The 13,101-nt window shown below is 35.1% G+C and overlaps 1 protein-coding gene across 1 annotated transcript in view; it reads right to left on the bottom strand.

The window, feature by feature from the left end:
• Window positions 1-4,691: 4,691 nt before the first annotated feature.
• LOC126184801 (calsyntenin-1) overlaps window positions 4,692-13,101 on the bottom strand; it is a 71,978-nt gene continuing 63,568 nt past the window's right edge. The window contains exons 17-18 of the mRNA XM_049927386.1: window positions 9,885-10,097; window positions 4,692-9,787 (exon numbers count right to left, since the gene is read on the bottom strand). Coding sequence (XP_049783343.1) covers window positions 9,897-10,097 — 201 coding nt within the window. The 3' untranslated portion in view covers window positions 4,692-9,787; window positions 9,885-9,896. The remainder of the gene's footprint in view (window positions 9,788-9,884; window positions 10,098-13,101) is intronic.

Genomic DNA, 13,101 nt, shown 5'->3' on the forward strand with positions numbered 1-13,101 from the left:
GAAATCAGTCTTCCATTCGCCTTTGTTTTTTCACATGATACTACCATTTTATATCGTTTGTTAGAATTACCCCTAAATACTTACACAATGTGGTGAGGTCAAGTTAGTAACCACCAATCTTGTAATCAGATACAATTCCGTTTTTTCTTTTTTTGTGTGTGTTTTTTTAGGCATTATCATTTCTGTGGAACACTTGCCATCCTGTATAGCATACTGGGTTCTATTAGTCAACTTTTTCTCAAACAAATCACATATTTATGAAGATACTCCATATAATGGTACTTTGGCTAGTAACTGACATGTGGTACAGTGTCAAATGTCTTATAGAAATTTAGAAAGATGCAATCTGCTTGTTCAGCAGCATCTCTTATTTGTAAGATGGTGTGTATGATTGAAGCATGCTGTTTTTCCACATAAATGATTATTTCTGAATCTACACTGTTTCTTTGAGATAAACTTGTTTTCATCCAAGAATTATACTAATTTCAGTATCTCCACTAACAGTATCCTGCCCCATGCTTCTGGAAATGGCTTTGTCAGATTGCTTTTAGTTCAGGATTCCAAGACATTCCACACATTTTCAACCAATTTAAATTACGAGACAGGAATCTTTTGCTGTTTTGAAGTGTTCTACAGGAATCCCAGTACAGTATTTGCAGCCACATGCTTAGTACTGCTGTCCTGTTGGAATATTAAGCTGTTTAATCTTCATCTGTACTCTTGAAGCTACCTCATTCAGCAACTCTGACCACAACAGCTGCACACGGTCAATATGTGACTTAACACAATAACTGCATTCCTATGGAGTAGTTCTTACATTAACGTAAGTGATCTACATAGCTGGTCAAGACATTTCCCACTCTTCTGAACATGCTCAAGTGAGCCAAATTTCCATCCATACAAGCAACTGACCAGATTATTTACTGGAAGCCAAAACCCCCCACCACTTTATAACTGATACAGGACTAAAAACAAAATGCAAAGCTGTCCTAAATACAGAGGTTGGTTTGAAAGGTCAAGGCTTCATTAAGAATGGTCTTATTGGATGTGATATACCCTTTTGATCTGTGAACCAGTTGACTCAGCCAGTCAGACGGGGACCTACAGACTCTGAAGCATGCTGCAATTTGATACTTTTCACGTATACAAATAATTGTCTGGAGTGAAAAGTATAATGAATGACGAAAAACCAAACTATAACCATAATGCCGTATCACATGATAGAGTTTCTGGACAAATGTTTTTAGCAGTGGTGTCATGTAACTGGCCTAGTGTAGCTCATTAATCTTTATTTTACTGCTTCCTTTGTTTTGTGGTGCTGAATGAAGACCCCCCCCCCTAAAAGACACGTCCAACATTGACTTTCAGCTCACTGAAGGAGAATGATAATTTTAAAGAAACACTATGTAAATGATAAAGTGAACGAGCAATGTGCGTTACGTTCTAAATTTTATTGTTCCACTAACACTTTGGAGGCCAACCACCTAGAAAAATATAGGGCCTAAGGAATTGGCCATTTATGCTGTTATTTAAAGCATTACTGGCACCTGTGTAATTTATGTATCGCCAAGAGTAATACATACTAAAGGAGGACCAAGCTTCAAGAATTATTTGTCATAGTTACTTCAAGTTCTTTGATAGATTACAAATTTTGGAAGCATGATGACAGAGAGTATGAAGTGCAAGGCGAGTTAATGAGCAATTGCTTCCTCTTGAGCTTCCCAAAATTTCCTGCTCAATCAACGAACAAGACTTACTTGTAACACAATTATAGTGCACTGCAATACCTAATGAGTACAAGCATGAAATTATGTCAATGCAATCATATTGGCTCAGCCATTGATGACAGCAGCTGTTACATTCCCTAATCTTTCTATATAAATAATTCAGCACATTGGCAACAGAAAGCAGCAGCAATCAAAGGTCAGGTAGCGAGATGTCTATACATTGTTCTCATATGAAATGAGACAAGTTTTTGAGCAACAGGTGGTTCATCCGCGGCCTGATCTGAGCTCAGGCTTGGCCTTTAAGGTGTTTGTTGGCTTTCATGTAGAGAAATGTCTTCATGGCATTATGTTGCAGTTCCCCACAGTATGTAGAATTTACCAAACAACATCTGTCAAGAACACGTATTATGACAATTGCATTGTACATTAATAAAATCAACTATTAGCAGTGCTAGTTCCTTTATCCTGACTTCTTTTAGACTGAGTCCGCCATAACATCATTTTCCTTGTTCTGTACAGAGCAATGTCAGATGGTATAAATTTGTCATTCCATCTAGTAAGACTATCTTTGCACTTAATCAGCCACTATCTTTTGTAAAAAGAAAGGAAAAAGTTTTTAAATCACATGAGACTGTGTGTTTGAAATTTCCAGTTCAACAGTGCACAACACACAGTTGGATACTATTAAGAAACATTTGCTGACAGAAATTTACTTCAGTCCAATTTAACATCTATGATATCTTCAGTTTGTAACTTAAACCAACTTTTTCAATGGCACCTAAAAAAAAGTCCACCATCAATAAAGTGGCAGGCATATAGAGCAGCAGATGTTAACAGAAGGGCTGTTGTTAATGATGTACGTGTGAATTTCACTGTCCGGATGCTGCTTATTTTGTGTGCCTACACAGAATGGTACTTGCATAATTAACATTAGTAGAAAATTTTACATGCTTTCTTTGTTAGAAAGTCCAGCTAACAGCTATTGCATAGCAATCAAGAACATGTCACATGAGGTAGCTACTTACTAGTTAGCACTTCTGGAAATGTTACACAAATATACAGCAAACTAATACACCAACCACACACCATTTTCAACCCACTACATACAATATTTTGCCAACTACACAGTTTAGTGTTAATTAGTTTCCATATACAGGAACATACCATACAGAATCTAATACTGGTTCTGGAAACCTAATTCATGTATTTCTATACTGTCTTCTACTGATGCAAATATATGGAATTATATTCCTAGTCAAGCTTATTTCATTCAGAGAATGAAACCAAAAAACTTCTGGAGTCAGTCATGCTGAGAAATCTGACACTATTGAACAATCCAAAATTTAACGAAAGACTAACCTGGTTAATCTAATTTTTGTAACACCAGACTACACTATTGAACAATCAAACTTTTAATGAGAGACTATTCTGTTTAATCTAATATTTGTAGCACCAGACTACAGTTACAAAAAGCAATGCTCACTTCTGAAATATTTTTCAGTTTAGTATACGATCAGAAGCCCATACTTTACAAATAAAAATAAATTTATTAACTAATTAAAGCACTGTGTCATATTGTCTGTAAGTGGTAAGTGTATCTGCTTCTAGTATGCAATGAGGACAGTTTATTCTTTCCAACAAAAAATAAATGAAAATTAAATAAGTTGGAAGAATCATAAATGTGTGGCGCTAAATACACTAACCTTGTTGACTGAGTTAGTGTAAAACATCACAAACGCAGAGTATGTAAAACTTTTAGTAACGGCTGAGTACTGAACATACATGAACAAAGAAACCAGAGTGGGGGAAGCAGTTACTTATAGAAGGTATGATGTTAAGTCTGGGCAGAAAAAAAATAATTATAGAAAGTTACATCACCTCACATAGTCCTTAAATATAGTCACATTCGTTCAAAAACAAGTATAACATGAAAACCACCTCTAACGCCAAATATGATAGCTTAAGAGCAAAAGCTATGACCATAAGCAACTACAAAAAATATGTAAAAGTAATGTCCTGTAAATATGGAATGGATGTATTCACTGCACAAACATTATAAAATATACAACTTATTACTTTGCAATAAAAGCAGTTTTAGAAACAGCACAAAAGAAGACATTCTGCTTTACTCTACAGCACAATATTTTAACCAATATTAATTATGACATTATTCTTTTCTAAGGTGTAGTGTTGGGGAGTAACATGACATGCTACTACAACTTTTAAATTCCACCAGTATTATTTATTTGTGTGTTCTAAGTGTGCACAGTTGGTTAGCAAATTTATTACTAATGTTAATATCTTTAAAAAGCCTAAAAGAACTGTCAAGAAACAAAATATTAAGCAAACTACAACCTATTATGCTAGGTCAGTATGAAGAGGATTTCATACTGTTTAACCCTTACATCATTGTCATCAATTTAATCAGTCCATATAAGTTGGCTTAGCAAACCTAACTTTTGTTTAGATCATGTCTCTAACAGTCTGAGAACATCACTAGCAACACTGAGATACCTAACAACAGAACACTGGAATATTTTCAAGTTTGTTTTTAAATTTGTGGTGTTTTATTTTCATAGTTCTCACTCCCTCCCTCCTCCTCTCTCTCTCAACCATACTTTTATTCACATATTCCACCCAAAGCATATAAAATGCTTCAAAATTTCAGTGAAAGGACACTCATTACAAATTTTTTATAAGTAACACACTGGATAAATTGTTTCATTCTGAAGAACAGCAACAACTTTGAAAAAACAAACAGGTAATTCATTATGTTACACAGTGTGGCACAAAAATTCTGTACAAAATATAAATCAGATTTCTGAGAAAATGCTGAAATGTTCTATGTACATATTGCTTTTGGACATTATACTGGGAAATTGTATACACATATTTTCATTACCATGATATGCATTTTACTGTTTATGTAATCACATTCTCATAGGAAATATAAAACAGAATGAATATGTCTCTCACACACACATTTATTTTATGCAGTTGTTTTAATATTATTTGTAAAATATACAAACACTGTCTGAAATTATTTCCTTATGTTCAATAAAAACAAAAGTTTTGCATCACATCACAAATGCAGTCTAGCCTAATTCAAAATCATAACGTTATTTGTGTGACCACTACAGCATTCCAATTACAAAAGGAACAGCAAGTTTATTGGAGATCTTAAATTTCATGCAGAGTGCTGTATGTAAGTCTCAATGTTTGTACACCCAATCAGTTCAAGTGCGAAGTGAGATTTGTTGACTGGTCCAAAGCATGGCCCACTGAAATCTATTCAAGTCATTACTATGTGAAGATTAATTCATCTTATAATGAATGGACAGTAACACGTGAACTCAGAATACAGACAGATGGTTGAATCGACATGTTATGCAGTCTTAACACTTATGGCAGAAGATCATACAAGTAAGTCTCACAAAACCAACAGGCAGTTTTTTCCCCTAATTAATAACTACCATTTTTCAATTTCCCCTTTAGACAGATTATTGTGGATATGGTGCACTACTCTTTTTGCCTCTGCTCATGTGTGACAATCTATGGAGCTAACACTGTGAAAATCCTCTGGATTAAGCCACCATATTTTGTGCCAGGAAATTGTGTAAGAGTGCACTGATCTTCAACACTATAGCACTATGTCAATTCCAGCTGAATTCTTCATTCAACTTCCAAAGCTGAAAAATTGGTCTACAAGATATTTATATTTATTTGTTTAAATCCAGTTTAGTCTTAGTACAGCTATAAGACTTGTTTTAAAGTAGCTAAATGATATGTTGATTTGAAAATGAAAACTCTGCAGACCATTATGAAATGTGATCTCCGAATTCTATGTACCTTAAATGCACCAATATTCCAGTCAATATATGATCTTCACCAGTACAGTCAAATATACAGCCAAACTAAACACAAACACTGCCACACAAAAAGGGATAAAGCAGATCCAGCTGCAGAGGAAACCTCTTGTTCAGAGTGGAATGTACCAAACAATTTTCATACTGCCAGGAGGAAGAAAATGCTTTGTAGCTTTTACTATTATGAGGCAGGAAACAGCACACACAATAATGGTTTCCTGTGTGCTTCTAACAATACTGAATTCTTTCTCAGTGAGGATAGTATGAAAATGATTTCCCTCCACTCTGGTTTGAGATGATTATTGGTGATTTACTCTTGATCTGTACAAATAAAAATTAAAATCACACACAAAAATAACACACAACACACACAAAAATCCACTATAAAAATTTTGACCATCAGATCACAAATGTTCAGTCATCTTAGTTATTTCTTAAAATTACACAAAGTTTTGCTTGCAAAGAACAAAAAGGGCATGATTCAAATAAAAAATGTATTAAATAAAAATTCTCAACTTATTTTTAATGACAGGCTTTCTGTCAGGATACGGCTGTGAAACTATCACATGTGAAACCTGAACCAGTGCATGTCAAATGAACATTTTAGGTGATCGTAATATTAGAAACCTTAAGTACATCAAACCTTAGTAGCTGCTTATTAGAAGTGGCTTAAAACATAAAATTAACAGAAAAACTATTACAATAATGCAATTAAGAATATTACAGCACAAATTTTGTGTCATAAACACACATTCTTCTAACAGATTACATTTAAATATATAAAAGTGGATTTCCATGTAATACATTTTCATTTTTTGGTCTTTCATGACCATAAATAATTACAGTCTAAAATATAAAGAAATACTGGAAAGAAGCTGTCAACATGTATGCCAAGTTGTCTACAAACTGTTTGACTTAATGTTTAGACTTCATATAGGTCTAATGGTTAGAGGAAATATGTGATATAAACAATGAGCCTATCATATGGGCATCTGAAATTAATACTTAAAAATCAACTCAAGTTAATGCAAGCATGACAATACCGAAAAAACTTAAACCTGTCAAATAATTAGTTACTATGCATTTCAAAACTAGTTTCTCTTTTGTTCTCCACATACATAACTATGATGATCTTTAACCAAATTGTTAGAGAAACAATGTGGTTAGTGCAATAGTCTCAGAAGTACAAAATAAATGCTCTGCTTACAAAATTACAACTCTTAACAGGCCAGTAATGAACCTCTTCCTAGTAACAATGTCACAGAATAATCAGTACAGCCACTAATCTTGTAAAATAAAGTAACGTGCCAACCTGTTCTTTTTGTGAAGTACAAACACCCAAATATCTTTACTCAAAACGTACAATAAATTAATTTCCCATGTATGTTAAACTTACTGCATGTATATTCCAGTCCATACCTATACCATCTCTTAGAAATTACAGTTAAGAGCAATAACAGAAGATTCCCACGAGTATTTTTCATTCAAAACTATGATACTAACTTAGAAAATAACTTGGCAAAACACTGTTACTTATGGCACATGTTACTGTCTATTGGCCCACGTAATAGGCACTAAATGGCAGTACATAACAAGAAAACATGGCAGTAGGTTGCGTGATCGGAAGAACACCTCAAGTTCGTGATTCGAAGTTCAGGAAGAGTTCCAAAAATTTTAATTCAACTATATCCTCCCCTTTTTCTGTTAAATTTCATAAAGTGCATATCTTTGTCAAATAGTGTATTTGCACTATAACTGGAATATTTACTTGAATGTAACAATAAAAGTTAAATATGTGACAGTGTACTGATAATCACACAACTGTTAAGACGGATCTCAGACAAGGGCAAGTAATATGGACAAGGGTAGACTGAAAGACAAGACCCTTTATTTCAAATGCTTTAAAAACTGCTATGAGCAGTAAATTAAGTTACGAAGATTTAGAAAGCTGTACCATACATCAATCTGAAATCCAATAGATCAAGGGAATTTTGTGCGAATGTTTCTTAGCCTCAAATTCATGGCAAAATTGGAAAGAGTATTAAAGACAGAAAACCAACGTGACAATCTGTGGAATTTCATTCCAACTGCAACAGTTTGCATAATGAAGCCTCAAGGTCTGTCTTTCTGAAACATGAAAGTCCAATAATACCGAAATAATGAACACCGCTACTGTTCACATTGTGTATTTTTATGAGATGCATTGTAACTGAAAATACTCTCATACACTTGGAAAAAGCTACAGCTAACAACATATGCCCTTTCTATCCAACAAAGACCACTCACTATAACAAAATTTTAATACTACAAGGGCAAGTGAAGGAGCACAAATGCAAAAGAACCAGACATGATAAAGGATAGTTTAACAAACATTGTGTATAAGCTGCTAGCAAAGTCACAAACACAAAGTGATCAAACTGTCTTTGTACAAAAGAGAATCCCTTCAATAACCAAGTATGATAGTCAATAGAGGGGAGAGAAAAAAACAGACAGCAACATCCACTGCACAGATGAATCAGCAAAGGTACAATACATGCAATATATACCAATAACTAGTTTATCAGCAGTGAAGTAGTTGATAGTACAATTATAAGCTGAAATTGGAGTATTGGCATTTTCTCCCCATAATCTATTCATGATTTTACAATTTAACTCTCCCAAAAAAATTGAGATATTACAGTAAAGTTAATTTTGTTCCTTCTCCATTCAGTTAATACTACATAACTGAAAAAAGTGATATCAAAATACTTTTTACAAAATGATTAAAATAATTCCATTATAATGTTTCATTGGTCATTCACCATTAGTCAGTCATTATAATTGGTGTTTATATTTACCAGTGAAAATTCTAATTAATGTTGTAGGACTTCTATCCAAGTATTTATTCCTCACTTCCTTCAACATATTTATCACTTCTATTCTTTAATCAACAAGCTGCTTTTGCTATGGTCATCATAAGAGCAATTGTATATACCTGTGGGCGAGTAGCATACATATAATACGCCGAGGATAATCTATACTGAAAATTTAACTTCTTTTGCAATCTGTCTTCCCCATTTCTCCTCCATAGGGCCTAACAAACCTTCCTGAACTCAAATGTGTCACTGTACAACAATGGGTTGTTACAGATAACAATACTTAACAAATCTGTCCTGTTCTGCTCTTGAAAAATTTCATTAGGGACATAGATCACGTAATACCCTGGCATCTAACTCCATTTCCACTCATTACTTTAAGAATTCTGTTCTTTTATGATCCTTAGTTCTAACTAGTGTACAATCACTTCTGTTCCGACAGGCAGAGAAGAATCTCCATAAAACCCGTTAATGAAAGTTCCTGATGATAATTACTGTATTCATGCAAAAAAGAAAAATGTGAGACCACTGAAAGTGGGGAAGCAGGCTTGTGCAGTGTTTATATATAGTCCAGCAACACACAGTTTCAATACCTAAGCAGTTCACTGAAACACACTACAATATACTGAAGATATCTTGGCAGGTGTTGACACTGTATCTACACACCAACTGCTCTGAAGCCTTTAACTGGGCTGACAGTAACAGCTACAGGTTGACAAGACTAATGACTGGTTCAAAATCTGTTAAGTTTCCCCGTGATTAACTCCATTCTCTTATACATTCACTTAACTAAAAAAACTGTAATTACACTACTAGGATGTTGCTGAATTTCTCTTCTCTCCTAAAATAATTCTAAAGTACGTATCACAAATTGGAGACTTTTGTAGAAGGGTCACAAGTCAAACCTGACATAAGGACCAAACAAACAATAGTACTATGAAGTAAATGCAGAACTTGACACCCCAGATAAAGATAACATCCAGCTAGAACTGGGGTTAATAAAAATGCTTATATAAAGCTGCACAAATGGAAAACATAATGTGATTAATGCAACCAAAAGCAAAGGAATGTGTAAGTACAATTATTCGAACAACTCTTAAATTACAATCTTAATCAGGTAACCCGTGTGAAGGAAATTATTTTCCTTTGAAACTAGTAACCATCATCCACAAGAATCTCATACCCAGCAGAAATGTTAGACATCTGAATTTAAATGCTAATAATGGTGTGTATTTGCCACTGAAAATTATTCTCTTTCAATTTTTCAGTGTGATATCTGAGAACAAGAACTGAGGACATCGGGCTTGCCTCTTGATTCCTCTCCACGGAAATGTTGCACCTAAAAAAGAAAAAAAAAAAAAAATTATAGATTTTTATATAATATCTACCTACAAGACAAACGTATCTGAAGGATAAAAGATTTTACAATCACTTACTTTGATACTGATCTAAATAGCAAGTGTGGAATTGTCCCATTCAAGATCTCTAATTTTTCCACCTTCCCCACCTTCCTCCTCTTCCTCATCCGTTGAGTCTAAATCATCATCACGATAGCTCGAACCATCATCAGATGTGTCGTCATCTTCACACGCAGCATTGTTACTGCTGTTACCACCAGGCCTCGGTGGTTGTGCCGAGCCATCCAGTTGCTAAAGTTTAAACAATGTTATTAATACAGTTACTCAGAAAAATGAAACATGACATGTATCTTGCAATACCATTTCATGTTGAACTTTATCATGAACATCAAAAATTTAGTCTAAAAATTAAAATACAAAATTGCGAAAATAAGACAAATTTTTAAGTTGGGTTCAAACAAGAAATAGCACTTGACATCTTTGGATTTCTATTTCTGTAACGCATTTAACATGTCAAGCCAATTGCAGTGCCCCTGGCAGATTATTTCTGTACTGAGACTTCTTTGATGCAAGTTATCATCTGTGTTTACAAACGGCAACAAAACTTCATGTGTGCCTAATGTTGTCTGCTTCTCAGTTTGGAGCCTATATCTGGATAGAGGAGGATACATATAAATAAAAAAGTATATCATTTACTTACAGGGGTTTTAATCATCTACTTGTACATCTAACAACATGCATTTTAATCATAAATGCAACTAACTGTTTCAATATTTTGTGAACACAGAGATTTCATGACAACAGAAGCAGTGCTAAAGTTACCACTGTACTGCAGGAATAGAATGACCAATGAGACTGCAGGAGAGGTGGGTAGATTTGTTATTGACAGCAAAGCTTGTTAGTTAATTGTAGTCAGAATACCATAACAAATTCAGAAACTTGTTGAGGACCCTTTTTTCTTTTAGTTCTGAACCTTACCTACATAGTTGCCACCTACTTCAACCTCTCACCTCTCATATGCTACAAAGTACAGGATGTCTCCATGACACTTCCCTACACCTGTATGTATCTGTCTGCACCTACCCATAACATTATGATCAGACAGAATGCTGGAGACATAAAATTATCTCATTGTGATAAACTGAACTTTCTGATAAGCATGTGTCACTATTACAATGACATTCTTAGTCCACTCTTTCTATGCAAAATACCACACAATTATAAAATACATGTAATTACACATCTATTGGAATTGTACCAATGACTTGAGAAATTTGAGTGCAACAGTGAAGTTACCTGCAAAATTCTTTAATGGCTGGCCGCATAAAATGTCCAGATGAAAACAAGTTAATTGTTGGATGTTTTTATGACTACCTGATTCAACTGTGATAGTTTTAGAGACGTTCAAACAAAGTTTGCAGTTAGTAGCGCAAAAATATCTAGATGCAATATTATTTGGAGGCAACTTGAACATATCGCGTGTAGATTAGGAATGCCTACGTATTCACTGCAGGGGGTATAGACAGTATTGCGAAGTGCTTTTGAACAAGTTTTCCAAGAACTGTCTTGAACAGCTAGTTTGGAAGCCCACACGCAAGTGAAATATCTTCAACCTTGTAGCTACAAGCAAGGATGGACCTTATCAATGGCTTTACTGTAGAGATGGGGATTAGTGATCGTGGTATCATGGCAACTATGGTTACAAAAGTTAATCAATCAAGAAGGCTAGAGACTATTTCTGCTGCAAAGAGCAATAAGCTGTTGTTAGCATCCTACTCAAGACAATAAACTGACATTTAATTGCAAATGATAGGCATAGAGAAATTACAGGCAAAGTTTAAATGGATTTTAATTTGAGTTCCGGATAAGTATGTGTCGAGTGAGTGGATTAAGAATGGAAAAACCCATGTGGGATTAACAACAAAATTTGGAAAATGCTGAGGAAGAACAGTCTGTTGCACTCTCAGATCAAAATAGAAGGTACAAATGATGACAGGCAAAAGTTAATAGAACTTTATACGTCTGTAAAAGAATTGATGGCACTACCACCATCATATGTTAGAAAAACATCTTGCTGAGAGCCCAGGAAAATTGTGGTCCTACATAAAATCAGTGAGTGTGTCTAAGGCATCCATCTAGTCATTCACTGACCAGTCTGGTGTGGCAGCACAAGATGGCAAAATGAAAGCACAAATTCTACATTCCACATTTAACAAATTGTTCATGCAAGAGAATTATACAAACTGTTTGGCCATCACACAGACTCCTGTATGGAGGACATAGCAACCCTGGTGTAGAAAAACAACTGAAAGAGTTTCAAGTAAGCTGCAGGTCCAGATGGAATCCCAATTCAGTTTCACAAAGAATACTTTATGGCACTGGCCCTTACTTAGCTCGCATTTACCGTGAATCTCTCAACCAGTGCTAAGTCCCAAGCGACTGGAAAAAAGCGCAGGTGACTTCAGTATATATGAAGGGTAAAGGAACAGACCTGCAAAATTATAAACCAATATCTGTAACACAACTCTGCTTCAGAATTATTGAAAATATTATCAGTTCAAATAAAATTTCGTTGAGAGGGAAAAGCTTCTGTCCACTAATCAGTACAGTTCTAGAAAGCATCGCTAGTGCAAAACACAGGTTGCCCTTTTCTCACATGATATGCTGTGAACCATGGATGAAGGACAACAGGCAGATTCCATATACATAGATTTCCAGAAAGCAATTGACACAGTGCCCCCACTGTAGACTGTTAATGAGGGTATGAGGATACAGAATAGGTTCCCAGATATGCGAATAGTTGAAAGACTGCTTAAGTAAAAGAACCCAGTACGCTGTTCTTGACAGCGAATGTTCAAAAGACAAGGGTATCACCACGAGTGCCCAAAGAAGTATGATAGGGCCGCTACTATTTTGTGAATACATAAATGATGTGCTGGATGGGGTTAGCAGCAATCTGCAACTGTTTTTTAATGATGCTGCAGTGTACGGGCATACGGTTGGCTTCATTTTATTGGGAGAGTTTCAGGAAAGTGTAGCCCATCTGTAAACGGATTGCATACAGGACACTAGTGCGACCCATTCATTGCTTGTTTGTTTGTTTGGGATCTGCACCAGGTCGGATTAAAGGAAGACATCAAAGCAATTCAGGGGTGGGCTGCTTGATTTGTTACCAGCAGGTCTGAGCAAAACCCAAGTATGAAGAAAATCCTTATGAACTCAAATAGGAATCCCTAGAGGGAAGGCAACATTCTTTCTAAGGAACATTACCGAGAAAATTTAGAGAGAGAACTGG

Source organism: Schistocerca cancellata, chromosome 4 (genome assembly GCF_023864275.1).
Source record: "Schistocerca cancellata isolate TAMUIC-IGC-003103 chromosome 4, iqSchCanc2.1, whole genome shotgun sequence".
NCBI lineage: Eukaryota > Metazoa > Arthropoda > Insecta > Orthoptera > Acrididae > Schistocerca > Schistocerca cancellata.